The following is a 21164-nucleotide window of genomic DNA, read 5'->3' as shown; positions in this document are numbered from 1 at the left end:
TAAACAGAGCCCACAAGTGCCTACATCTGGGTTTTGAGACACAAAACACTATATAGAATGCCATATAAATGCCCTTACAGAAAATAAAAATAAAGTCTGCAACAAATATTTGAAAAGATGCAGAAGAACTGTTATTCCTTTTGAACTTGCTGAGCAATGACGGAATAATTAATTAAGCCAGTAACTGTGGTCTTCTTTTCTTCAGGGAAGAAGGGTATTGTTTGAAGAACTGAGAAGAGTTTGGGTTTTACTTTTTCCCTCTCTCTAAACTCAGCAGCTAGATCGCTTTCAAAAGACCAAAGAAAAAAGGTGAATAGATTGTTATTTGAAAGTGAGATGTTGCCCACCCTAAATTCCCAGAGTTGACATTTCTGGCACTGGCCATTGGAGCATTGGCCAAATCATTCCTTCCAAGCAGAGCCCAGTTTTGCCTTGGCAGAAGCAGCATATGGCAATGGGTGTCTTTGAGATACAAAGCTTCTTCAAGCACCACTGAAGTGCTGCCATTGCCCTTCTCCTTTTAAGGGGGTGTAGCATATGCTCTCCTGACTAGCTGATTAGCACTACTGAGAGCTAAATAGCAGAAGGACAACCCACAGGATCAGTTTTTACCATTCTCTGTGTCTTTAGACTGGCATATCCCACAGAGGAAGGCAAAAACTAAGTGGTCTCTCACAGGAAGGATGCAAAAAGTATCTCTCCTTTCTAAGTTAGTACTCATTGTATCTAATCCATATGTTTTCTGGGCAAAATATATATTGACTGGGGACAATGATTTGTTTATTTGGTTGCTGTAAAATTGTGTGGAGTGTTACACATTCATTCTACATGAGGGAGATAGGATTCTAGCTTCGTACTCCCTTTTCCTTATAAGAAAAAAAAAAGTAGTTGTGCCTTCCTTATGCAACTAGAAGTAAATTGTGTGTAACAACATCATTGTAAAATGATGTGCTTTATAAGGTCCTGAATATGGTGCAATTTTTATATTTTGTTTCTAATTGTTTGCTCAATACAAAGGGATAATTCATTAGGCCAATTCCCGAAAAAAATCTCAAAGTGACATGAATTTCTTTGCAGAGTGAATGTCTGTAGCAAGTAATCCATGGAAAACAGACAGGCATCTCTTGTCATTTTGGAGCTCTAATCCACTGCCCGGAGCATGAAAATGCTCAGGATAACAAGTGTGGGAATGACCAAATTCAACATTATTTTTTTAATTTTATTTTCTTAACGATGCTGCTGATCAATAGAATTGCTGAATCTGGCAAATACAATGCCAAAGGATTAATGAATTAAGCTCAGGAAGCAAAAGAATTTGTTACTGAGGAGAGGGGAAAAGCCCCTTCGTTTCCACTGGTGTGTGAATATTAAGCAATGAAAGCAGCAATGACAGAATTTTAGCCCTCGCCTTACCACAGCACCAAGCCTTGTTCTGCAAGAGTCTCTATGTTTTAATTAGAACCATACTGACACCCGCATTCTCAACTATGAACTTCAGTTTGAAAGTTAAGACTATTTCCTAAATGCTGGTTGAGCAGCTAAGTCTGAACACAGAAAAGGGACTCTGTGCTCTGTGAAATTCAGTGTGGAGTGGTCACCATTGCTGGGACTAGATAAACTGTTTTTTAACCCTTAGGAAATAGTGGTAAAAAGAAGAGATCTCACTGAAATACCACAGACTGTCACCATAAAGTACCCACAGACTCTTTATTCTGTACAAGTACAAAATAAAGCAGGGTCATCACACTTCTCTGATGATGCCAAAGTTTTGTAAAGGTCGATTGCCAGCATTTCTGTCAATATTGCATTAGGAATGTAATATGGGGTGCATATCTGTGTAAGACATTACATTCCAAAATGCACATTAAATCGATATTCAGCACAGCATGGAAAATTTAATAAACCATCACTCACTAGAAGGGGGCTGCTCAGACGTGTGGGAGGGGAGAGCTTAAGTTTGCTTACATGTTTGTATTTACAGTTCCTTAACATTTAAATACCTCTGGGGATTTTGTGCGTCCTTTTGTTTAAACAAACAAACAAAAATCATTACTTAGTTCCATGGCATAAAAATGTAAGATTAAAATAATCACACAGCCCTGGAAATTGGAAGGTTTGGAACGTTTTTAACTTACAAGAACACTTCAGAGAATACTCCAGTGTAATTTATAAGCCCCTCCAGACCTGTACATGTCTTGAACTGATTGCTGAAGTGGGCTTTACTAGGAATTTCTCTTGCTGAACTGGAGTAGTGCAGGAGGTGGGGAGGGCAGGAGGGCTACAGCAACCTTCCCTAACAAGGCTTTAAAAGCTTCAGTGGTAAAGTTATGCTGATGGAAGACTTTGTTACTTGTTTTTAACCGGGAGCAACCCGAAGAGGATTACGTTATGGGCAGATGTTATTTATGTGGGTAGCAACATTGTTGTGTCGTGCCGTTGTTGTTTTTAAAGGGGGACGTACATCTTTTAATTAGAACGGTAAAATGAAATTAATCCTCCCCACCCCCACCCCCCAAGAAAAAAATAAAAATAAGAACCACCCGAACCTGGAGACTGACATCAAACAGCTCGTGAAACGTACAGCTCCTTTCCCGGGCTGGGTGGACGTCTCTGTTCTCCCCTCTTATCCTGCCGCGATGTCTTTCCTTTTTTCTTTCCCCCTCCTTTCTCTCTGCATGTGCGGTGTGACAGCGGGGGGAAGGGGGGGTCGAGCTTTCCTGCGCTCCCATTGTCAACCGCTCTGCCGAGCGCGGCTTGAGCCGGTGTCCCCAGTGCGGCTCCATGTGCGCGGGGTGCGCGGGGCCGCCGCCTCCGCGCCCGCCCCTACCGCCCGGGACCCGCCCGCCGCGCGGGGCAAAGGGGAGCCCGCCCGCCCCAGCCCCTGCCCCCGGCCCGCGCCGCCGCCCGCCGCCGCCGCCCGCATCATGCCGCCCCCCCGCCCGCACGCCACTCGCGCCCGGGGGCTGCCTTCTTTTCCGGCCCGCGGCGTGTGCGTGAGAGGGGCTTGAAGTTGCCCCGGCGGCGGCGGCGGCGGCGGAGAGGCGGGGGACCGGGGCGGCTGTCGGCGGTGGCGAGGCGCGGCGGGGCGCGGAGCCCACCCCCATCACCTGTTACCTCCGCTCCCCAGGTTGCCTGAAGTTCCCCGGCGGCGCCCGGCAGGACGGGGAGCGCCGCGGCTCCGGCTCGCAGGGACCCTACAGTGGCTGCTGCAGCATGGGCTGGCTCAGGGGGATTGCCTTGCTTTCCTTGGGAGTATTACTAGCAGGAAGAGTGAACTGCCAGCATGTGAAGAATAACGTGCCAAGGCTCAAATTATCCTATAAAGGTAAGTCTGTTGTTCTCGCTCTTATTCCCGGCTTGCCTCGAAACCTCTCCTGGTTTGCCCCGTCGCTGCCTCCCCTCCCCACCTTCCTCCCTGGTTTTCCACATCTTCCAAAAGGGGGAACCTGGCATGAGGAGGAATTTCTAAGGAAAAGACTTAAAAAGCCCCTCCGTGCTACGGGCGGTACCACGCAGTTTAAACACAGACAAAGAAGAGTTAGTTGCATTTGCAGACAAGGACACCGGATCGTGCTGATCCGTGGAGGATTTTTATTCAGTCTTGTGCTATTTCACCGGACTTTACTCTTAGCTTGGCCACCCAGCTAATCTCTCCAGTGCTGGGCATGTCGCGCAGCCCCGATACCGGGTCTCCTTCAAACACCACGGAATAGATGAGGATTTATATTTTCCCTTTTTTAGGCATGAAGTGGTTAATTCTCGAGTCATGAATATTCAGTTTGTACAAATCTGACAATCAGATGCCTAACATAAGCAGTAGATGGTGGGTTTGCCAAGAAACTATAAACTGAAAGGAACAGATCAGTCCAGAAAAGGAGGAAAGGACTGTTATGCACTAGAAAATGCTGCCTATAGATGTTTAACGCAGTGCAATTTATTTAACTGGGATTGTTTTCAGTGTAGTCGCATGTATTTCATTAGAGATCACAGGGAAGGCGTAACTGAAGAGAGCTGTGAGATTACGTTTACGTTTGAAATTGTGTAATGCCACTCACACTGCAATTGTCAGTAATTAACTTTTGTATAACACTGCCAGTATTAAAGGGGGACTCTGAGGTAGGCAAACTCTGTGCTATCTGCATAGTTCTTCTCTAAGTACATTTGCAGAAGGATTCACCAAATCAGGAGACTTGTAACTGGGGAAGAAGTTTAAAATATAAGAGCTGTAGAGTGTTATTTCTAAAAGGGAGATGTAGACATCCATGTGTCTATATACATGTCTCATTGAAGAGCTGCCTTCTCACAAGTCTCAGATTATTGAAGGCTCAGAGAAGGCACAGCAGTTACAGTTCTGAAGTAAGGGAGGAAAAGTAACGCACTGCTTTTACCATGGAAAAAGAGGAAACATGTGTGTGCATGCCTGGTCATAGATGTCAATCTCATTTTACAGTACAATGCTAATACATCTCTTGCCAGTAGAAATGTATTTTCCTTTTTTTTTTCACCTTTCTTGTGCTGCAGTTGAGAGGGAGGAAAGTCCTCTCTGTTTCGATGTCAGGCGTCATCTTCACACTCCAGAGGAAAAAGAAAGATATTAAACACCTGCAAAACTTGGATGCACTGTGTGAAATAAACGCGTGTGCAGGGTTTTATTGAAGAACACTCCTATGCATGTTTGTGTGTGTTTAAACTTGAAAAGATATGTATGGAAAGAACACTTTAAGCTGTTCAGAATCTGTTAACTGAGTTTTCATAAGAAAAAGCATTAGTATTTAACACAAAATTGATTATTTTGAATGATGGATTCTGAAGAAATCTTCTACCATTACTCCGTGTCATGTGAAAACCTCATTAAAACCTTCTTAATTGCTTCCAAACTTTTACAATCATACTGAAACTCGGATGAGTGTATAGAAGCATGAATACTATAAAAATATCCTGTAAAGCGGTTTAACAGCTAATTAATTATTTTTTTTTTTTCACCCTCTTAAAGTTTATTGATGGCTCAAGTCTGCTACCCCTGCTTGTACTGACTGAATTCACAGAAGCTAATTTGAAACTGAATGATAGTGATTTTCTCTTTTTCTTTGTTTTTTTCCCCCCATTTTCTTTTTTCACCCCCTGGTACTATATCCATATACAATTTACCAACACTTTGCTACACTGATGATTGGTTATTTTCCAGCTCTGCTCTTTTTTTGGAGAAAGGGTCTCATTTTCATTTTTTTTACTATATCAGACATCAATTTTAATATACAGTCAGTTCTATATGAGCAAAACAGGAAACTGAAAGGAACATTGATGCTGGTTTTGTAATTGGCAGATCATTGTGAGAAGAAAATGAGTTCAAGTGTTGAGCAGCCCTGTTTCCTATCTGGCAAAGTAAATGCATGGTTAATTCAAAGCAAGTTAAAAGTCTGAACACTTACACGAGTTCACACCTTGGCCTTTGATTCATATGCTTGACTTAAAACATGTGTAACCCTAAAAATCAGATCAGACTGCTCACACGCTTAATGTTAAGTACCAGTGTAAATGCCTGGCCAGGTCAAGAGGAGCTTGTTGCCCGTGCTGACACATTGATCCCGAAGTATGGGGATGCCATTATTCATGAGGGAAGACTAAGCCTTATCAGGTGGTGCTATTCCAGACAGATTTTGCTTCCAGCAGAGTATTTTATGTACAGATCAATGTGAACACCTTAAGTAGGAACAGACTTAAAAGCTGTAGGTATTAAAAGTATGTCTTTTAGGCACTGACTGAATACCTGACTAATGCTAATATCTATCTCTCAGGGTATACCTCATTGCTGGGTGACTATGTGATATTACGTGATTCATCTCTAGTCAAACTGCTTGCAGTTAGGAAAAGAAGCTCCCCAGTTACGTACCCATTCTGCCTCTCCATAAAGAGCTGTGGTTGAGTAAAATGAACTTATGATATCAAAAAAAAAAAAAATAATACACAAGGTGAAAAGAATGACTCAAGTGACTTCTCTTTTCAGTGACTGTCATTGTACTTTCTTTCAACAGCATGCTTGTTTTTTTTGCCTAAACAAATACCTTGGAGCTAATTGTTGGTGCTTTATTTCAAAAGAAAAGCAAGGATGTATTTTAACTTCTTGTTTTTCTCGACTAATTAGATGTCAAACATGGTTAAAAACCCCAGGCACTTTGTTGGAAAGTTAGCAAAATGAGTCATGAAGGGTTAAATCCCTGCCAACCTTGATTTCCTATGGTCACTTGTTTTTAAAGGTCCAGTATTAGCTGTGCCATTTCCCAGGTTGCTGGACAGAAGTTTTGATGAACTCTTATTCTTGTTTCCTCTTAACTTCTTGTCACACAATCTTGCAGTAGATTAGAAGCATCCTACGGGGCATGTTGCGGATAGGAAGAGGAAGAGAAAGTGTATAAATGCATGTATTAAGGCCACATCTGCGGTCTGAAAAGGTTCTTTCTGTTTATTGTAAAACAGAGTTCTGGTTGTTTGGTTTATATCACCTTGATTTCAGTGGCATATTAAAGGAAGGAAATTTGAGGAGAGCACTTGGGAAATCCTTGTCCAGCTGGAATCTGTGGGGAAACTCCTGTTCAGTAGCATCAGGGTTTTGCTCCATTTCAAAGTTTCCAAAAATTTTCATCTTCATTCATGGATTGCAAAGGTTTTGCACAGATAATGTCTATATCCTTATTTCAGTCAAAGGGAATGAATATGATTAAAGGCCTGATCCAAAGTTCATTGAAGTCAGTAAGTTCTGGATGGGGTAAAACCAGCTATAAAAACTGAAAGCTCGGTTAAGCCCTTCAACCTCTGAGCTCTTCTTTTTGCGTCCTTCAAAGATGTTGTGTCCTTATGGTAAAGTAACAAGGAATGTCATTGTTGATATGTCAAAAGTAAAGGAATCTTTCCTTGAAGAATATAAGGGTTTTGTTGTTGGTCTTTGTTAGTTTGTTTATTTGGAATAATTTTGTGTTTTGCTTTTTTAATCTCATTGGCTTCAATTTCAGTGTCAGTTGTAAGTCTCTATAGTGTGTCACTAGGTCACAGATTTTGTTCAGAAAACTCTTGAGCACAAAGTTCTTGGAAAGATGGTGATCAAGTTGAGTGTGTCAAGGTTAAAACAATAAATATAGTCTTAGCTCCAGATGGATTTCTTGTATCATTTATTGTTTCCTATTTTCTTCTGCTGTCCTCTCCATGGGAGGTAATGGCACATAGATAGAACCAGCTACAGTAACCTTTCAATATAAACATATAAGTCTAAAGAAAGAGAGAGTTTCCATTAATGATTCTTTGATTTACAGATTTTTCCTAAGGCAGCCCTGATTTTTGTCTCCACAGGAGTAAATCTTGTAAACCCAACTTTCTCAAACCCATCTGTCACATCCGATTCCTCTATTGAAAATTACTAAATGCTATAAGTATGTTTTGTAAGAGTACATGTGTGGTTCTCTTTTGTTATTGTTACTCAATTGGATACATATTACTTGAGAATAAGTAACTGGAAAAGCATTGCACACAGATTTAGCTCTATTACTCTCTGGCTCCAGTTCAAGCCATATTAAAAATAAGTGTCTTGTTTAAAGTTGCAGTGATAGTGAGACCTTCTCCATCCTTGATGTGCAGTTGATTTACAGTTTTATATTATGGATTTTGATCCAAATGAAAACCTGGCCCTAGTGAAAGTAATGGTAAAACTTTTGTCCTTTTCAATCTGGCCAACATGCCGTGACAAGGAAGGAATGACACCACACTGAATTACCTGTATGTACACTCGTGTAAATATGATACCTGGCTTGTAGTTTGTTGACCCAGTCTGGTTGTAGTTGATGACCTGCCGGTGGGTTTAATTGTGGTTTTTCCTTTCCATCAAACTCTATAACTCACAATTCAATACTTCCACAAATACTGGGAAAACAGGACAAAGTGGGAGAAGTAAATTAGGAGAGAAATATTGGCAAGGGTGCCTGTCTCTCTTGAGTTGGAACCAGTATTAGAGTTTGTCTCAGATTTCAAGGTATCTGTGTGAAAAACCTTTTGCTAAAGCTGTGTTGTAAGTCTACCGTATGAAGGAAAAACCTCTCCAATAAGCCTGAAAAGGAGAGAAGGGCAGCCCAGATGTAGGAAGAAGACTGTTAAGGAAGACAAACCGGTGATGTTTGAAGTCTAGGCATGGGTTTGTAATGCACTGCAGCTTCTACTGTTCCTGATGGCATTTTTGCACGGCTCCGACACTCTCAGACCTCACTGTTCAGTCCGTGCAGGAGGCAATGAAGATGTTTGATACAGCCATAGCCTTTTCACCCTTTTGCACCCAACTGATGAGTCCTCCAGACAAGATCTGTCTGATGGTCTTTATGATACTGGTTGAGTGGGGTCTTCATGAGACTTGAGAATTGTCAGGGGAGAGGGCAGGACTACCCTGCCTGCCCCAGAGCCTGACAGGAGGGGGAAGCTGATGAAGGAAGTGCTTAAGCTCAGATCTTGCCTATATAGGGAAATTTTCAGCTAGCTAATTAGAGCCTGAGACAGGCAGTGTAATTGGAACAAGGAGGGTGAAAACCTAGCCCAACATTCTCATTTTGTGTTTCCAACTATCCCATTTAATTCCAATGGAAAAAGCGGTTTTTGGATTACAGAGCCTCCCTTTTCTGAGAAGCTGGAGTTCTCTATAATTATTTGCGCTGTATGGTTTGCAAATGCCTAAATTATTTATTTATGGAAAGTGCTGTATTGACAGCAATGGAAACTCTTTTGCTATGGACAAGGTGTGCAGCACTTACTGTTTATTACAGCATCTTTAATACTCTAACCTAGTGAGGAATTTAGACATCCATAGTTATACTGAGCTCAGTGGATCTACTGTGAAGTCTGCCTTAAAATTTACTTCTGTGCATGAAGTTTTTTGATACGGACTGACGTACCTATCTGTTCATGGTTTATTCAGGTGTGCATTTATTCTGTAAGGCATAGCAAAACAACATTTAAATAAGAAACCCAGTCTTTGCAGGTTGCTACAGTGTAAACTGGTTATTTATGATAATCTCTCTGGCATGTGCCTCTGTGTGTATAGAAAGCATTTACATGGAGTTCCACCAGGGAAGGAACCACTAAATTATTTGTATTTTTAACTCTTTCTTTTTGCTTGGAAGTGTTTTTCACTTTTGATTTAATGCATTACTGTACTCTCATCCTTTTAATCTGGTTTTGGTTTGCCTTTCATTGATTCTGCATACAGCCTTTAATGCCCACAGCTGCTGTTAGAGGGACATCTTTATTATTTACTTCCTCTGGCCTACAGCCTTTTTTTTCTCATGTGCATACCTGGAACACTGCAATGGAAGCACAAGCAGTACAGAGTTGCTCCAGTATTTTGAGCATTTTCTATATCAGCTGGAGCCTAACTTGACCCTAGTTCAATTTGAAGCAAAACCACATCTTCACCTGAGGCAGTGTGTGAGTGACCAAGAAGAAAACAAATCCTTCTAAGCAGTGTCAATGGTTGTGACATTTTCCAGTTGTTTGAAAGCTAAAAAGGGTAAAATTGTCTTCAGGCTCCCACGTGCTTATTTTTAAGCAAATGTGTGGGGTGGACCCTGGCAGCTCTATGTCAAAGTTTTAAATGGAAGTCCTGTAGCTTGTCCTGGTGCTCTTGTTAATTAAGGTTAAATGTGAAAGTTGCTTTTGGTGCTGGTGGGCGATTCAGCGAATTCCTTCCCTTGCAGGATTAAAGCTCCCTTCAGGAATGTCTGCAAGTTCACGGTCCTCCCACATACAGCCTTCATATAGGTTAGCTGCTCTCTTCCAGCAACAGCTGTGGATGGTGAGAATAACTGTGGGGATAGTACATTTACTTGACTTTTCCTGTTTTTTCGCAAGTGGGATAGTGCCCCAATGTACAAGAGAGAAAAGGATGGCCACAGCTGTTGAGAGCATCAGAAATCTTTAAAGAGTGCTGTAGCCTTTTCTCCTGCACCACAGGAGGTTCTCTGTGGTGTCTTTCTCTTTGACTGACATAGTCAGCCACATTAGGCTCTTTTCACTGTCAGTGCAAGGAGAGGTGCCTCCAGAGAGCTAATCTTGGGTTAGGCAGACTGAGTGAGACTTTAAGGGTGCTCATTGCTTTTCAGTGACTAAAAGGAATTAAGCATCTTGTTCATTCATTTTGTTGTTTTTTGGTTTTTCTGGGAAAGTATCAAAAGAAGGTACCAATTAAATGCTATGGAAAAAATTAGGCTGTATTCTGATCCAAAGCATCCTGATTTAAGAAACAGTTTCAGTTAAATGAGTATTTAAAGTTGTATAAAATTCCAGCTGATTAAACTTATGTATGCTATCAGTATCTGTGATCTTGAGGTCACCTGTGACTATCTAAATTTGCATGAAACTTTCAGTTATAGCAAGAAATATGCAGTATGACTATCTTCTTCATATTCTTAAAACAATTACCTATATCTATCTTGCATCTCACATTTCCCATGACTCTTCTCCTTAATAAGCTCATCCCAAATCCAGTGACACATGCTGGAAGTGGCTGTCTGGGGCTGCAGAGCTTTACTAATTTAATAGCTTAATCATTCAGAGCTTTCAATAAGCTGTCCCCTGGCAAGCTCTGTTACTTTCTGAATGTTTCTATACTTTAAAAGAAGAATGTATTCAAGACTCAATTTCATGTAGCATGATTTGCAAATAAAAATACATATGTATATGTGCAGCTCAGAGGAGAGGTGCCTTGACCCTGATTCCCCTTTTTTTCAGCTGAACTATTTCAATATTGAGAGCAGAATGAAACCTAATTTAGGTTCATTTCTAAAAAATCTATATAGACTTACAGTTTGGGGGATTCTTTTCTCACTTTGGGGATTACAGTTTGCCCTTGAGCTAGACACATCTACAGCAACCTCTGAAATGCGTGAGCACTAGTCTACTTTGTGTCACATCTTGTTTTCACCCTTCGCTGTTTTATAACCAAACACAGTAAAGTCACAAGTACTTGCCATTCTTCTAATGTTTTAAAGTTGTTTGACATTTGTTAGGCTGCCTGCTTATCTCTCCAGCTGGATGTTGCAGAAACTTTAGAAGTGAGCAGTCAAATAAAATTCTCATCTTTTATAAATACTTTCGTGCAAAGTTGGATCTTGCAGGGAACAATCCGAAGAATGAAGTAATTATTTACTTTCAACTAACTTGTGGAAGGAGGAAAAAGAAAGCTCTCCTTTACTCTCCACTCTAATGAAGCAAAGCTCATGTTGGTTCTGACAGCCCCTCTTGGCTCCTTTTGAAATTCCAGCCTTGTGTGAGAAAAGGACACAAAAAAGCTCTGTGAGATAATTTAAAGGATTTAGAGCTGCCTTTCAAGGGGGAGGGGTTGGTGGCCTTTTCTAGAAGCAACAGATGATAAATACAGCTCACAAGCATCCAAAAGAGCTGCAGAAAGTGCAGGGTACAGCTCTCATCACCAGCTGACACTGGAATGGCAATAGCTTTCCTTTGCTAGACGTAGATCTCACTCCTGGCCAAGGCACAGAGTAAGGTCTCTTAGAATGAAGTCAAGGTTTCAGGGTGTTAGTATTACTTTTTTTTTTTTTTTTCTTTCATGGATTTCCCAGTGCAACTTTACTACTTTTGCAGAATGTATAGTCTGAAATGGTTCTGGCGCCTGATGAAGCTCTTTTTCTCAAAACACAGTAAGGATCATATCAGCCATGATGAGTGTTGCTCTCTTGTATCTGTAGGCCAGCTTGGTCTCATTTCCATCATGCTAGGTCCTATATAAGGTCTTCATTCTGCTAGGCCCATATGGTGAATGCCAGTTCCTGTTGAGTGATCAGAGGGACAGCAGAAATGATATCTGGGTATCTGAGAAAGAAAACCTTATCTTCCAGGTTTTTTTTTTTTTTTTTTTCCTCATATTCCCTTCTACTATGGCAGTGGCTATATCAAAATTTCTTGCCCTGATGGCCTTGCAGACAACAATATAAATGTGTTCCTGAGCTACCTGCAAATTGCATAGTTAGGAAATTGCTTTATTTCTAAATTACAGCTCTTCTAATACGTATCAGAGTCCACCCACAAAGTGAATATTTAGATATACAGGAGGTTATGATAACATCTTCAAAGAGTTCTGGTTGGCACTTCTCTGAAATATCCTAAACATCAGCGAAGAGTATTTGGAGAATGATGGCTGTGTAGTTATCAGTGTGTGAAGACCCCATCCATACTGCTGCTCTAAATATGTATCCTCAGTTGTTTGTACTCTAGCCATAAAAACTGACCCCTAGCAAGTAGGCAAGATTTCATTTCAAGTGAAGAGATTCAGAAATTTGTTAAATTTGAAAGAAAATTCCTCATAGCTCTTTTTAAGTGAGTGTTATGAAATAACAATAAATTATATAGTGAAAATTTTGTATTTTCTCTGCAGCCTGGAGTATTGAGATCAAGATTAACATAAATTTCTAATTCCACTTTTTTAGATTTTGTTTCCCATCTGTGATGGAACTGTAATCCACTGGGAATTCTTCCTTTTCTGGCATCCTTTTACAATTTTGTGTCTTTCATCATTCTTTTAATCCCCACTGGAACTCACACTCGTTACTGGACAACAGTCATGCAAATTAGGGAAGTTTTGTTACCCTCTCCTACAAACAGAGGTTGGAGGTTGACAGAAACCCAGCACCACAGCTGATGATGTACAGGAAGTCTGTACTGTAATGGGAATCAAAGAAAGTACCATAAATGTGAAATCCTGTTAATTCTTCGGTGCTTCTGTGTCAGCTTCTTCACCTGTAAAGTGGTATTAAGTGATCTCATGAGGAATTGCTTGAGGCCAGAGACTTGCCATGCTTATTCAGAGCTGCATCCTACTCTCAGAATAATCCCGTTAATGTGTATATTCACAGTTCAGTCAGAGCTTATTTTTCATCAACATACAAAGGCCTTACAGGTACTTTAAAGTGATTATAATAATTATATTCACAGCTGTGTATGCCTGTGACATGAAACACATGCCTGTTACCTAGAAAGCGTATCTAATTTAATTCCATTTGTATATTCCAAGGGATTCTATACCCTTTACAATGTTTTTTGGAGTATCCACCTCTGTTTCACACTAAATACACTGTGAAGGTGATTATAAATGTCTCTGGAGAAGAACCTTTGTTCTTCTTGTTTAGTTTTAAGTTCTTTGTTCCTTGTTTAGTCTTTTCAATACTGCCTACCAAAGATGTTTGAGTACTTGCAAGATCCTGGCTCATTTCTCTGAGTTTAAGATAGGGTTCTCTTTATTTCTAAATGTAACTGATAATCACATTTTAAAATTAAGAAGGAGTTAAAAAGATGTGTTTGGTTTTCCTTGTTTGGTTTTTTTTTTTTCTTGTGCTTAGCAGACAAAACTACACCACTCACTTTGGGCATTTCCTCCCCTTTGCACCCAGCCTGAGCATACCTTATCAGGTCACTGATGTTTAATATTCTGCCCCTATAAGTGTACATTTTCCTTCCCAACAGATTCTGGAAACAAAACTTGTGTTTCTTTTTGCACACAGCCCTTTTTCTGACTTTCTGTACCCAAAATGCTTCCCAACCTTCTCCAGGGTGAGGGTAGCTTTTCTTAGACACTTAGGGAAATACTCAGTAATCAGTTCAGTCAGTTATAATTGCCTATCATTTGTGACTTGAACTCACTGGAAAACTGTTGCTTGACAGCCCTGGTTCAAACCTAATAATGAGGATTAACTGCTATAATAAATTCAGAAGTGGAATTCTGCATCTCTTAAGATTCACATCCTCATTCCTAAAATAAGTAAGAAAGCACCTGTTCCCTTCATCAGCCTGGCCCTTGTGAAAGTAAAATTGGCTGTTTCATGTATTCCACATACCTCAAATGCAGCATTTAAATATTACCTTCAGTGAATTAACTCCAGGATTTTTTTTTCTTTGCTTTTATACTTCCTTATGCCATTTACATGTTGTAATGGTTGTTTTGAATAACATTTTCCATAAGAAAGTACTGGATTTCATGCTATTAATTAAGAAATACAGAGCAAATACAAGATTTTGTATGTTTTTTTGGTGTACCTTTTATCTTCAGGCAGAAGTTTGTAGTTTGACTCCTTAGACTGCAGTGTCGTATTTGACCACATGCTACATATTTTTCTGGCAGTTTTGCTGGTGCTGGAAGAGCTAAGTCCAATTCTTGAGGCTGGCAAGCTGACCAACAGAGGCTAATGTAAAAGGTCCCTTTTACTGCAATAAGGAAGCTTTTTAATTTGTCTTCAAAGACAGCAGTATCAAGTGTCATGAGTATTATCATTCTATATTAGAAATTTTAAGCTATCATCAATTATTACTGGTGTAAACCAAGTGTAACTTCATTAAATGACTGCGGCTGCAGTGATTCATGTTTAGACCACTGATGTTGCTAATTGACATTGCACCAAAGGGACTGAGGGCAAGACTGAGCAATGCAACTTCTAGTTTTTTAACACAATTTCCATAGCTGAGACCATAAACATCATTTTAAGGTCATTTCGCGTAACTGCCACTCTTAAAAAAAAATTCTATCAGCATATAGGAATATGGCAAACACAGAATTTTGTTTCAATGTAGGTTCACCCCCCATTACTGTGCACAGAAAATATTTTACCTTGTGCCAGACATATGGAAATGATCAATGTATGTAAATTACATGAGAAGAGGTGAAATACAGCTTTTTAGGCTAGGAAATGTCTCTTGTTTCTGGTTATAAGACACTGAAACCAAACCAGAGAATAAAAGTTTAGGTCTTAAGACAAGTTTTCCTTTAAAATAACAACTGGTGAGAGGGTAGAAAAATTATGATTTTTAATAATCACCATGAAAGCACAGTATTGTCCTGAGCTGAACCACTCAGTCAGGTCTCTTGGACAGCAGGGTTTAAGATGCAATTGCTTGCATGTGTGAGGAGAGATCGTGAACCTGTTCTATGCAAAGGTGAACTGTTCTCGAACTCACAGTGCTCAGTAGTACAAGTCAAGTGTCCCCAAACATGGGGTTTAACAGGCAGGGCCAGCTTAAGTGTCTGCTATTCATTTTCCTCCCCTGATGTCATGGCTTGCCCATGGTGCAATGATTTTAACCTACTCTAAAATTCAGGGGGTTTGAGGAGCTGAGTTATTTTCTAGGGTTCTGAGTGACCAAGGGAGGAAAAAGAAAGAGCTTAAGTCCGCTCTGCCTTTCAAATAGTTTGTAAAACTATTGTACCCCACCTGGCCTCTAAGAAATCAATACTTATTTTGTGATCAAAATGCATTCACTGTGATCCCAACATTTTCCATCACAAGAAATTTTGATTATTTTTATGTTATTTTTTTGTTCATGTTCAGTATTGCCGAGTAAGAAACGAGAGTCTGGTGGGGTTTTAGTCTAAAGCATTGTCATATCTTTCATTCTGAGCTGAAAAATGGTCAGATCACTGGGTTTCATAAATGTGTGGAAAGCTGTAAAAGCTGCTATTTGCATGTGAATGGTCAGCTGAGGTAGGAAGGGAGATATGTAAATAATTCTCTAGATAACTCCTGGCAAAGATCATTGCATTTCAAAGTGCTGTGAAAAGCAGCACCATAAAATTTTAACCTATTCTCAGGTATGAAAACTCCCACGCCTTAAATAGATCTGGTGTAATAATGACCACTTGGGGAAAAATGAATCTTAAAAAGCAATATCAGGTCTCCCACTACAATACATTTTCTATGTCTTTTAATATTTCAAAAAAAAAGCTAAAAAAGCTTATCCTCACCCCCCCCCCCCCCCCCCCCCCCCGAGGAGGGGGAAAGAAAAAAGGCAAAGAAAAAAAGAGCACAGGATCTAAGCAGTAAGCAGATGTAGACCTTCAATGAAAGTCTGGCAGACAAGTGTGATAGGAGTGGAAGAAATGTAAAGGATTTGAGTATTATTCTGCATTATGTCAGTATCTGACCCAGGAGGCACGCAAAATAATCATTACTTTAATCTTCCGTACAAACTGCTCAGCATTTCACTATTCTGCTCTGCTGTTGTACTTCAGTACATGCCCAACTAGGTAGAATGGGGGAATGTTTTAGTTTAAAACTAAATGTATCCTTTGAAAGGTACAGAATCATGCATCCAAAAAGATGTAAAATAAAAATCTTAACAGGCTTTGAGCCAGACAATTTTCTACATTTTTTATTGTACCTCGTGTCTGCTTAGATAGAATTGGCATGTGTATATATGGAGAAAGATTTACTAAGCCATTTATGCCTGAAGCAGCTCCAGAAAGTATGATTAGGCAGGCGCAAGGACCAGAAAATGTTTCCAAAGTGAAGTTCACCTTCAAAGGTGATGCGGATTATGTACCTACCCCTTAATAATGAAATAATGTGGGACTATTGCTGTAGTTTACTAGTGTAATTTCCCCCAGTATTGTTTTGTAGCTTCCTTGTACTTACCTCAGAATACCATGATGTATTTCATTCTAACTTCATAATTTAGTAAATAGCTTGTATCACTCCTGTAACCATTTACAGCACACATTTTCTTCCTCAAAAAGCTTCTGCACGCTAATTTGATCTGGTTACATTGTGCTAAAAGTAACTCACAAAGTTAAATGCAATTTCATTCACTGAATTTATAAACGACAATTACTCAAAGGCTCTGGGATTTGCTCAGTCACACTACTATTCCTGTAATGAAATGTGATTTGTCTTGGTATTTACCAGGAGATTAAAGATGAAAAAAAAGGACTGATCTTACAAACTCCTACTCACATGAGCAGTCCCATTAATTTCAATGTACATGGCACTCATGGCGTGAAGTGCCCTTTTGGGAGGTTATGCAAGTTCTTCCTCACTTATGAAATAATAAACCAACAGAACCAGACAATTGTAAGGATCACTTGAGATTTTTGAGCTCTGCCCAGTTAATGGGAAGAAACGAGGTAAAAAAAACCCTCTTCAAAATATTCTGTTCCCAAATGAAAGTTTTAATTCAGTAACAGTCCCTCTTCATCTTGCTTATCCCTGTGCTCCACTGTACTCTACACATTGTCTGCCTGTGTTTCATTGCATCTTCATGTCCAGTAGGCTACAATGTCAACTGAAGTCACTACAAAAGACCCTCACTCAGTGTGGCGGATCTTTGAGTCCTTTTAAGTGTGTGCATCAATATAAAATTTTATCAGATATTTTTAAATGCCAAGCAAGTTGAAACTGAGTTTTCAAGCAAAGGAATGTCCTATCTTATCCAAACCCTCTCCCATTTTCCCTGTTAACAGGTCTTTCCATTAATACCTTCTGTGCAGAAGTCCATCTGTGTGAATGTAACATAGAGCACACATTAGACGCAAATCATCCTTGAAGCAGTTCCTCTGATTCAAGCACAGTAACTTTAGATAACTAATACTGCAATGTTGGAATAGAGTTTCAATAACTGTTCCCATATCTATCAAAAAGGGGCACAGTGTTGTGGAAACTTTTATCCCCTACTGCAGTGTAACTTATTAACTGTAGCCGCAGCTCCAGGCGCTTTGAGTGAAAGCTGCTACTGCCTGTTTCTCACATGAGTTATTGGAGAGGGCCCAGGAGATCTCCCCACAGCAGGAGGCTCCAGAGCTACTTTCCTGCCACTCCAGATAGCTGCTAACACTAGTAGGAGAGTAAGGAATCCCTGCTCCTTTTCAAACATCAGTCTGACAAAGTGGGACAGCGAGCACGGGGCCATGTGCTCCCTCGCCCCAGACAACTTGTCAGTGGGCTCTCAGTGGTCTTTGCAAAACAGCAAGAGGAATCTCAAATTGCAGCCACTCAGATGTAGCCACTTGTGGAGACACTTCTATTACCCTAAAATTTATTATGGCCTTTATCACACATGAAGAAAATGCAGAAAGTCCCAAATGCAGTAGAGGGTGGTGAGGCAATAAAATTTTTCACATTTTATGATAGGTGTACATTTAAACAAGGAAGCAAAAAGAATGTTTTCTATTAAAAATAGGAGCGGAAACCATTTGTGGCATAAAATCCGATAGGAAACACATTTGCATTACTTCTGATTATGGTGCAGTTGGCTGTGAAAAACTTCAGTAGGCTGTAAAGGGCATCGATTTAATTAATCTGAGCTGTTACTTAAACTATGGTAGCAATCAGAGAACAACCCACAGAGTAATTCATGAGTAAACAAGTCTATGATGCCTTGGAACAGAGGCATCCTACCACTTCTCTACTGCTGGCCAAAGATGGTCTTGAAAGGTAGAAATGGTATTGTATATTAACATATATGCAACAGATTTATATATAAAGAAGGCCACTTACTGTAAGAAAGTCTCTGAGCCTGTTCAAGTGATAACTAAATGACACAGAGACATCAGACATCTAGGCAAAATTGCCAGCCAGTGGCAAGGTACCTGGAGTGTAAATGCAACAGAGGAAACTCCTTCCCTTGCTTTGTCCTACTGAGATCAGAAGCTGTCTCCCACTGACTAGCCTTCCAAAGGGATTTTTTGAGTCTGCCTAAGCTCAACCTCTCCCTTTGTGAAGTCAACCAGAGGGAAAAAACTTCTCAAACTCTCTGAATTCTGAAAGTATCCTTAGGTGCATGCATGCATTTACCTACATAATGTATACAAATATGAAGCTATTTGCACACCCATACTTGGACCAGATCCATAAGCAATGCAAAATTACACCACACCCTGCTGCAAGTTATTTTTAGCTGTTCCTCAATGTAAATGTCTAATTCAAAATTAAGTTTCAAAATAATGAATGATGTGTTTTGTGTTGCAGTGAGTATAAATGTTTGCGTTGTGTAGTGGGTGATTTAAGTATGAAAGGTCTTGCATTCCTAAATCCGTTACAGAATGTAGGTGGGAGGTGGATCTTTTCTCCTTTGCTCATACCAGGAAACAAAGAATGAATGAATATTTGTCATGATGTTTCATCAAGACAGTGTTAACATTAATTGAAAGTACACGTGTATGTTGTGGAGAGAATGACTGCTTGCTTACCGTAAAAATTTCTGAAAACTGGGACATTGGCTTTTAGTATTTGTGCAGGGTGTTAGCAGTGTTGATGTTGAAACTACCCAAACAGGAGCCTTCTGCAGTAGTCAGTCAAGTAGGCCAGATATGGAGGAGAACAAATGCTATTAAAACCCAGTGGAAAAAAAAAAAAAAAAACCAACAAAAAATACCTCATCAAAAATCCAAAACCCAACCCAAACTAAAAAAAAAACCCAAACCAAAAACCTGGTTCAATTTTCTTCAGCTCTGACATAAGGAACTATGTCTCCTCCTGTCTTCATGTTCTTTCCTTAACTGCCCATGGGTGATCTTCAGTAGTCACTGTGTTAGACTGGCTTCTGGTCTGGCTGGACCTTACTGGTTTTACTTTCCATCTCCAAGATCAGCCTGGAGATGTCTGCAGCAGTGTCAGGATTCATGCTCAGTCCTGCCCCTGGGACAGGGTGATTCCCATGTATACCTCCTAAGGAGCAGTTATAAGAAAGAAATAAGAAATAAGGAAGAAGAAATAATAAGAAATGAAGGATTGGTTTTTTTTTTTTTTTAGCAGCGTCCCTGTGTCTTGAAATGGAATGGAATTTTATCCTTACGTGCATGTAAAAAAAACCTCGAAACAGTGCAAAACAAAACCCCCAACAACAATAAAAACCCCAAGCAGAGCTATTTCTAATAAAAACATTATTCATACTAGTATCATAGCCCTGACTTTACATTTATTGGCATATATGCAAACTTATAAAGCTGTGTGGATGTTTGCCATATGCAAATCCATCCACCCATAAATCAGTGTACAGACTGGAGACTGCACAGCTGAAGTGACTGTAATGGTAAATGAAACCTTTCACCACCAGGTCAAATTCAGTTCAGCATATGTGGTAAATGAAAAAGAACCACCATACAGGAATTGATCTCTGGCATGTGTGAAATGAGTGACTGACCAGTTCACGCTGTTTACCACCAGAATTGGCACCCCAAGTTTAAGTTGGCAAATAAGTCAGAGCTGAGCTGCGATGGCAAAGAACTGAAGCAACCTGGCTGATGAACATTCTCTTTGAGTCATGCATAAACAAAGAAGTTGCCTTATGGGACTCTCTAGTAGTATATTACAAGGATTAAGCAGGGGTTTTCCATCAAAACAAATTGTCAATGAAAAAGGAAGTTTCCATTTAATCAAAATTTTCCACCAGTTCTGTCCAAATGATAACATTATTTTGGACTGTTGTGCTGATATAAGGTACATAATATAGTATTAATCTGACACTAACCTCTGTGGGCTCAGGGTTTATAAGAGCTTTGTGTGTTTTGCTGCTTTCTTCCTCATTCTTTCCTGCACAGGACCATAACTCTTACTAAAATGTGTGAGAGTATTCAGAAATTAGCATAAGGCTTATATGATAACAGGCAGCATGAAACATATAGGCCAGTCTGAAATTCTGGACAACAGCTCTGCATCAGGGTTGAGGCACATTTATCCTTTTTATAAGACACAGTTCACTGTCAGAGGACAGCATTTCCAGTCTTCCTGATGTGGGGAAATGACTTGACCATGACTGACTGGGCTGTGGAGTATATGCCTAAGAAAGGTGGACACACAGACCAGAACAGATATAGATAAAATGATCAAAAGCAAAAGTTGTGCATTCCCCTTTTTTTTTTTATTCCTTTTTTTTTTTTTTTTTTTTTTTTAAGTTGTCACTCTATGAAAAGTTTAGCATTTTGCCTGTTTGTCTTAATTTGAAAACAGATGTTGGAATACTGTAATTTCCCTGGGGAAAAAAAAATTCCTTGCTTTTCTCAGCTTTACTTATTCCTGCTATGAAACTGTGTTGTGCCAGAAAAACAGTGCTTCTTAAAGCTCCTATGTGATTTGTGAAGCTCCAGACCATCTTGACACATGCAGCTATGTGCTAATGTGAAAACATAGTCCTCAACATTTACTGAAGCAAAACCAACATTACAAATTGATATCTGATTCTTTAATATAATTTAATACACTGTTTTTAAATAATAATATTGTTATAGGTTATTGTTTGCTTAACAGAAGTTTTGCTGTACTTTTAAAGAATAAAGCTTTTAAGACATGGAGTAATTCAGATATGTGTTTGCCTTCATGTTTCAAGGTTGTTAGTAATGTCAGGAAGATCAGTCTTGTGGC

General features: G+C 39.8%; 1 protein-coding gene across 1 annotated transcript in view; it reads left to right on the top strand.

Moving 5' to 3' along the window:
- The first annotated feature begins 3075 nt into the window (after nucleotides 1-3075).
- The window catches only part of SEMA3A (semaphorin 3A), a 174029-nt gene continuing 155940 nt past the window's right edge, over nucleotides 3076-21164 (top strand). Inside the window, exon 1 of the mRNA XM_065667262.1 lies at nucleotides 3076-3325. Coding sequence (XP_065523334.1) covers nucleotides 3214-3325 — 112 coding nt within the window. The 5' untranslated portion in view covers nucleotides 3076-3213. The remainder of the gene's footprint in view (nucleotides 3326-21164) is intronic.

The sequence above is a fragment of the Lathamus discolor genome, chromosome 1 (genome assembly GCF_037157495.1).
Source record: "Lathamus discolor isolate bLatDis1 chromosome 1, bLatDis1.hap1, whole genome shotgun sequence".
NCBI lineage: Eukaryota > Metazoa > Chordata > Aves > Psittaciformes > Psittacidae > Lathamus > Lathamus discolor.
Note: the sequence above shows the minus strand (reverse complement) of the source record. Positions and strands in the feature narration are given on the sequence as shown.